General features: G+C 35.9%; 2 protein-coding genes across 2 annotated transcripts; both read right to left on the bottom strand.

The window, feature by feature from the left end:
- LOC18592638 (citrate-binding protein) lies at positions 1,132–1,901 on the bottom strand. The gene is made up of 2 exons (XM_018125688.1): positions 1,656–1,901; positions 1,132–1,476 (listed from the first exon to the last, which is right to left on the bottom strand). The coding sequence occupies exons 1-2, from the start codon at positions 1,899–1,901 to the stop codon at positions 1,132–1,134; spliced, it is 591 nt and encodes a 196-aa protein (XP_017981177.1).
- LOC18592639 (citrate-binding protein) lies at positions 4,029–4,755 on the bottom strand. The gene is made up of 2 exons (XM_007019463.2): positions 4,510–4,755; positions 4,029–4,418 (listed from the first exon to the last, which is right to left on the bottom strand). The coding sequence occupies exons 1-2, from the start codon at positions 4,753–4,755 to the stop codon at positions 4,029–4,031; spliced, it is 636 nt and encodes a 211-aa protein (XP_007019525.2).

A 6,877-nucleotide genomic window follows, 5' to 3' on the forward strand; every position in this document is an offset into this window, starting at 1 on the left:
AATTTTTAAAATTATTTTTATTTATTAAAATGTAAGTTTAATATATTTATATTTTTTATTATTAATTTTTATATAATATCATCTCTTAAATATATTTTTAATGTCATATTTTATTTTTATTTCTTATTATAATTTTATATATTTTATTTTTATTTTTTAATATAATTTTTAATATTATATATTTTATTTTAATTTTTTATCTATATTATATAAATTTTATTTTTTATATTTTATTTTATTTTAATTTTTAATTTTTATATTATATATTTTATTTTTATATTTTTATATTTAATTATAACGTGACAAAATATTTTTAACAACATAATAAAGTTGAAGGGTAAAAGTATCTTTAAGAATATTGTAAAGTGTAATGTAATGTGATTGCATTAATTTTGGACTGCAATCACATTACATCCTTTAGTTATAATGTGATTGTATTCTAATCTTATATTGCAGTGTGTAATATAAAATTATATAAATTTTAATTTCTTATATTTTATTTTATTTTAATTTTTAAGTTTTATATTATATATTTATTTTAATATTTTTTATTTTAATTATAACATTACAAAATATTTTTAACAAGATAATAAAGTTTAAGGGTAAAAGTATCTTTAAGAATATTGTAGAGTGTAATGTAATATGATTGCATTGGTTTTGAACTGTAATCACATTACATCCCTTAACTGTAATGTGATTACATTACAATTTTATATTGCAGTGGTATGTTACAAAATAAATACTGTAATGTAATTTAATGGGATACATTACAGAGAATGTGCTTATACTTTCCTCGTATCAAACGATACCTAATTTTCTTTCAACAGTTGCAAAGCCTTTAAGCTATTATCTGCTTGTAAAGTAACGATGATAAAAGTTGACCTAAATGTGAAAGACATATATAGACTGATGTCAATGATCCAGACCTTAAGTTGCTTGAATTGATATATATATATATATATATATATATATCATATCATGCTGAAGAAAAGGGACTAAGATATATAGCAGATTTCACTAATAAACAACCATGGATCAATCTTTGAGTATATATACGGGATTACAATATAAAACCATAGCAATCATTTTTTGAAGAGCTTAATGTCTCTCCACCTTGATTCCATGGAGTTGCTAGACGTAGCTGGTGCGGCATACACCACATTTGAAATAAGGGTCTCCTGGCCCCTGATCGTTCACCACAAACTTTTCTTCTCCATCAATGAAAACTATCACCTTCCCTTTGCCAACATCATGGATCACATTGACTCTGAACCACTTGTCGTAGAGATCGGTAGCTACCAAGTTGTAACTATAGTACCTCATATTCCCGTGGTAAATTCGCAATTGTAGAGTTGTGGCTCCTTCTGCTGCACCGTGAATTTGCACTATTGTGACCGCAGAGGTTCCTTTTGGTACATAAGCATGGCCTTCAAATTGCCAGACTCCAGATGAATAGTCATCCACCACAGTTGAGTACTTAGAACCCAATTATCAAGTTATTTTGTTGCTCTTCTTAGTACTATCTATTTTCAATAATATTATCGCTAACAGTGGTGATAGAACATATAATATGCACTCATGCACAGGCCTTTCTTGCTTTTATAGTATACGTGCATGTGTCTGTCTGTGTGTTACCTTTATGCGTATTTCAGTACTCTGCCGGTTCCGCTGCCACGTTTGAAGGGCTTGTCTTTGTCATAGACCCGTAAACTTCGAATTCCATCAGAGTAATAGTAACGTTGGGAGAGTGGTTTGTCATATGGTTTCTGTAAGTCAAAATTCTCATCTGTTGATGGCACAGGAGTAAATCCATCTGTAGGATCAGCACCACAAAGGCATTGATCTTGTAAAGAACAAGCAAGAATTATAAGCAAAAGGCTGTAGCATTTGGAAGCCTTCATTTTGGTGCAGTATCGATATTCAAAAGTTTACCCCAAGGAGGAGTCATGGGAAAGTAGAGTTTTGAAGATACCATATCCAAAACCTGGAACCATATATATAGTCAGATACTGCTTGGGATTTGTCACTTGCATAAAGATGCCTTGTTTTCACTTTATTTCTCAGATTATTATTATTATTGCCGTAAACTATTAAATAAAAAATTAGATAAAATGCAAGACTTCCAGATTGGATTTTGTAACAATTTCACAGCTGGGCGTTTATGATCAAAGTAGGAAGAACGGAAATCTGTTCTGATCTCTAAATTGATTACATGACAGCCCTATCAAATTACCCCTTGAGGCTCAAGACTTTGGCTTGGTATGTCACTCTACCTATATTGCTCTTCTCAGATACTCTAAAGGTGACAGACAGCTTCTCCAATGAAATTTTGTTGTCCCCTTGTTGACCCTACTATAAAAGTTTTCTTCCTTTCTTAATGGAGTTGCTTTTGACCGCTTATTCGCCGAATCAATTTGGCAGATGCTATATGCCAACCGAAGTTGAAAAACAATTATTCAGGCGAGACAGCTATGATACAAGTTGCAAATGGTAGTTTCATGAAGCTGATGTACCTCATTGCAACAATTGCATTCCTATTTAAAATATTTGTCAAAGCAAGTCCACTTATTTAAATTAGTGATGCATGTTACCTTGGGGCTTGGAGTAATTTGCCCGAATTATCAGTTCGCCCATTAGAACCAAAGAACATGTTTGAAGTACGAAGCAGGAAATATTTCCTCCTCCTTATTGTTTCCCTTCCGTTATGTCACTGTTGAATTTTCCTCCCAAAAAATTGTTTTTCTCCTCTGCAGCAAATTGGGGTAAGCTTGTCTGTGAAAGTGATTAAATATTATTCTGCTAATATAGATATGGAACCATATTGGGAGGGGTCCTTTGTCGCGTTAGTATATGTGCTGGTTGGCTCTGATTTTACTTGCCTTCTCCTATTGCGATCATTTCTTTGTTAAGTGATTCAGCAGTTTGATGCTTGTCTTCTCTAAAATAACCAGAATAAAGCTACCTCTCATGTCTCATCCCTTCTTGAAAATCAAACCCGTGACTGAAAATGTTGCTACCAACTTAGTTTTAATATGCAAGGAAGGACGGCTCTATTTATTTGTATGTTCTAAAAGAAATGATGGGAATCTTGAGTTCGTTTTTGACCAACTTCTTCTCTGACAACGTATATTTGACTTAATGACTTTTGGAAGCATTATTAATTGATGCTACATCAGATTTGGAGCATGGTTAGAAACTAGAAAATTTAGTTATCCCTAGGACTTGTTTTCTGGTTGTTGTCTAGTTCTAGGAATCTAGTTGTGGTGATGAGCTCAGCTGGATTACTACATACAATTGTTTAAGTCTAAGCGAAAACAAAATGAAACAGTCGACCAGGGATTCATGGATATTGTCAGGGATTAATTGTCGTCTGTTGTTGCCATCCCCATATTTCCAACGTAATGTCACAGTCCAACATCACATGAACAATTGGTGCCCTGCTACTTCAACAATTGTTTTCTTGTTGTCCTAGCTAGCTAAGTGAAGATTCGTTTATAAGCCCTATTTTCAATATAATATTAGGTGTACATACAATCGGATCCAAGGCATTTTAGGCAATTTGGCTCAAAAGAATTCCAATTGCATTGCATACATCAATTCTCGCTCTTCTCAAAAAACTCATTATAATTTATAGCACCAAAGAAGAAGAAGAACAGCAAAGAGCTAAGAAGGGGCATAGTCAGCAAGCCGAGGTAGAAAGAGAGAAAGACTGCAGAATATAAAATATATAATGACATTACTGATTGATTATGGGCCTAAAACCAGTAGCAAGCCAGACCTGGACGTGGATCAATTTAACCAAAGGGTTATGGGGCGGGGGCAAGAAAAACCATGACTCCATAGAATTTGGTGAACCGCTGCTTTTCAGGATAAGTAGTTGAGGATGCAAAGCGCAACCCACAGTACAAAATGCAAGGCATTCATTCTATGGTTTCAACAATAATAAAGCGCACACGTATCATTACAAATTATATATGAGCTTTCCAGAGCTTTATTTGTCGCTTCACAACCACTGTATTCTAAGTCCTTCACTTTGACTTCTTGTATATTTTGATGTCTCTCCACCTTGATTCCATATAGTAGCTTATATTTGCAGGAGCTGCATAAACTCCGCACTTGAAATATAGATCACCTGGCCCTTTATCCTTTGTCGAATACTTTTGAACACCATCAATGAATACTGTCACTTTGCCTCCATCAACATCGTGGATTACATTTAATCTAAACCATTTGTCATAAAGGCCACTGTCCACCAAATCTCCACTGTAGTACCTCATATTTCCATCATAGATCCTTAGAATCAAAGTGGTTGCACCCGAAGATGCACCATGGATTTCAGATATTGTAACCCCAGAAGTTCCATTTGGCACAAAACCATAGCCTTCAAACTGCCAAACTCCTGATGAATAGTCAAGACCCTGCAACATGAACATAGTGGTTAGCGTTTCTGCTTCTCCGACCTTGGCACATTATTTGTAAAACAAAAATGGAAAGGGAATGAAACTATACTTCTACGCGAATTTCAGTGCGTGGCTGGGTATGGCTGTTGGGATCATGCGGCTTGTCATTAGCGTAAACCCACAGCTTGTGTATGCCATGTTCATAACTGTAGCGCTCCTCAAGTGGTACATTATATGGTCTTTGCAATTCAAAATTTGCTTGTGTTAATGGCACAGGAGTGAAACCATCTGTAGTATCTGCTTCGCCTAGGTTGAAGCTTTTCAGTAAGCACACAAGAACCAGAAAAAGAAGCATATAGCTAGAGTCAGTATGCGTGTTCTCTAACTTTCTTTTATAATGGTGAGAGCTCCATGGGGAAAGGCAAGTATATATAACTGAAGTAGGTGGATTCCTATTGTCAGATAGATGGAATTCTATATTATTTTCTTCTTTTTGTAATGTCATTTGTTGGACTTAATGAATGTCGGTTTTTCCAATTTATAAGGTAAATGATTCTCATTAGTATAAACTTAATATATCAAAGAAGTTGGATCCAGGCAAGTCCTATGAAGCTCTAACCTGTTACTCCATTCTATTGGCCAAAAGTTTACTGTATTTGGACTGTAAGTTTTCTTAAGAGCAATCCGGAAACGAAGCATAATTTTCAAAGTCATACCATATTGGTTTTAAAAGTTTTTCCTATTTTATTCCATCTTTGCCGCTGTTTCGCTACAATTTGACAAAAAGTAATGAAGTAAACAAAAGCCTGCTTTATTCGTTATTGAAGAAAATGCAAAGAAAGGAAACTAGTTGAGAACCCCAGAAAAGGAAGGCCGAACCCGAACGAAACGGGTAAGCTTCATGGACCTCGGGCCTTGCCCCTGCCCTAGCCCCTAGCAGAAGAGAGACAGACGGTAAGGAAGAGAAGAAGATTATTTAGAAAGGTGGGATTTGCAACGATTCGATGTGCTTAGAAAGCAAAAAGAAACATTGGGATTTCCCACTCTTCTACCACCGACTTGGCCTGATTTGCGAGACAGCGGAAGCCGTTACGAGATTTGACTCGTGGGAAGAAGAAAACAGAGTCATACGTTGGAAGAATCCGACGCCGTTAGGATTGGATTTGGGCCTAATCTTCTATCCAGGGACAGAAACCCGGTTGTGAACAGTTAAGAAAAGAAAAACAATGGCGGTCAAATTCAAAAGATGCTAATTCAGCCCCAACACACATTGCTTGGTAAACAGGTTTCTCCTGAAACATTTTTGTAAGAGGAAAAGGATTTGTATGCCCATCTCTATATATAAAGTATAAACCTTTCTCTCTGGTTCTAGCTAATTTCTTTTCAGGAGAGTTCACTGAGGGTGGATTGAGTTTTTGGCGAGCTGAGATCTTGGTTTTCTTTCTTTTCCATCAAAGGGTTTGCGCATTTGAACCCGAAAGAGAGGAGTGCTTGCCTATTTCAAGAATGGATTCAAAGCCCCTTGTTACTTCGGAATTGTTCCCTCTGGCCAACACCAGGCTAGAAGAAAAAAAAGATGCAGTCGGTGAAGAGAGCAGCATTTCATTACGATTCTCTTTCAGGGGAATATAATTTTATGTTCAAAGGAAAGAGTAATGCAGGTGGTGAAGGGAAGCAGGAGGGGTTTTAAATAGGCGAATGTAGCGATCAATATCAAAGGGAAGAACATGATGTGAACGGCCGCCAGGAGGCGGAGGTTGGGGGTCTTTCTTTGGAACTGAGTCTGGGTTTTAATGATATAAGTGATTGCACTTCCAAGGAGAGAGAGAGAATGGAGAATCCTAGCAGTGCAAGAAGAGTTGCGTCCGATAGAAACAAGAGAAATAAAGTTGAGAGAGAAGAAGCGAGGATGTTAGTTTCGACGTCTGAACTGAGGCTCGGCCTTGATCCTTGGTGCATTAAAAAGAAGCTTACTGGAAGCGATCTTGGCGACATGTCAAGGCTCATGCTGGCATCAGAGTGCGTAGAATACCATGTTTTTCCATCCTGGAATGCTGATCAACTTGAAAAAATTAAGGAAGGGTTGCCAGTTTCTGTGTGGGATTGTGTTGAAGTTGGAATGCATCTTTTTAGTTGTTAACAGTGTTTATCTGAGCAGCCAGCAAACACTACATGCTGAGGCATAAGACTCAATTAAGTTTAGTCTTATTTTCTTATGTTGCAGTCAGTTATTGTTGGTTATCCTACTTGACACTTGTTACTCTACTATTTAGAATTATGGATCAGTTATGGATCGGTTATCTATTGAGTTCACTTAGTGGGTAGTTATCAGTTTCTATTATGTTTTCTGTACTTGCTTAAGTAGCAAACTGATATGAATGAAAAATTGTTCTGTTTTTTATCTTCATCTTACTGCTCTTAATCATTCTCTCAACTCTCCTTCATTTTTCTTCACTTATTTTTTTGAAAGTTTAACA

Source organism: Theobroma cacao, chromosome 8, assembly GCF_000208745.1.
Source record: "Theobroma cacao cultivar B97-61/B2 chromosome 8, Criollo_cocoa_genome_V2, whole genome shotgun sequence".
Lineage (NCBI taxonomy): Eukaryota > Viridiplantae > Streptophyta > Magnoliopsida > Malvales > Malvaceae > Theobroma > Theobroma cacao.

Coding starts and splice junctions, on each gene's coding strand:
- LOC18592638 (XM_018125688.1), bottom strand. CDS start 1,901: ATGAAGGCTTCCAAATGCTACAGCCTTTTGCTTATAATTCTTGCTTGT. Junction 1,477..1,655: donor GTGGCAGCGGAACCGGCAGA/GTACTGAAATAC, acceptor TTGGGTTCTAAG/TACTCAACTGTGGTGGATGA.
- LOC18592639 (XM_007019463.2), bottom strand. CDS start 4,755: ATGCTTCTTTTTCTGGTTCTTGTGTGCTTACTGAAAAGCTTCAACCTA. Junction 4,419..4,509: donor GCACTGAAATTCGCGTAGAA/GTATAGTTTCAT, acceptor TTCATGTTGCAG/GGTCTTGACTATTCATCAGG.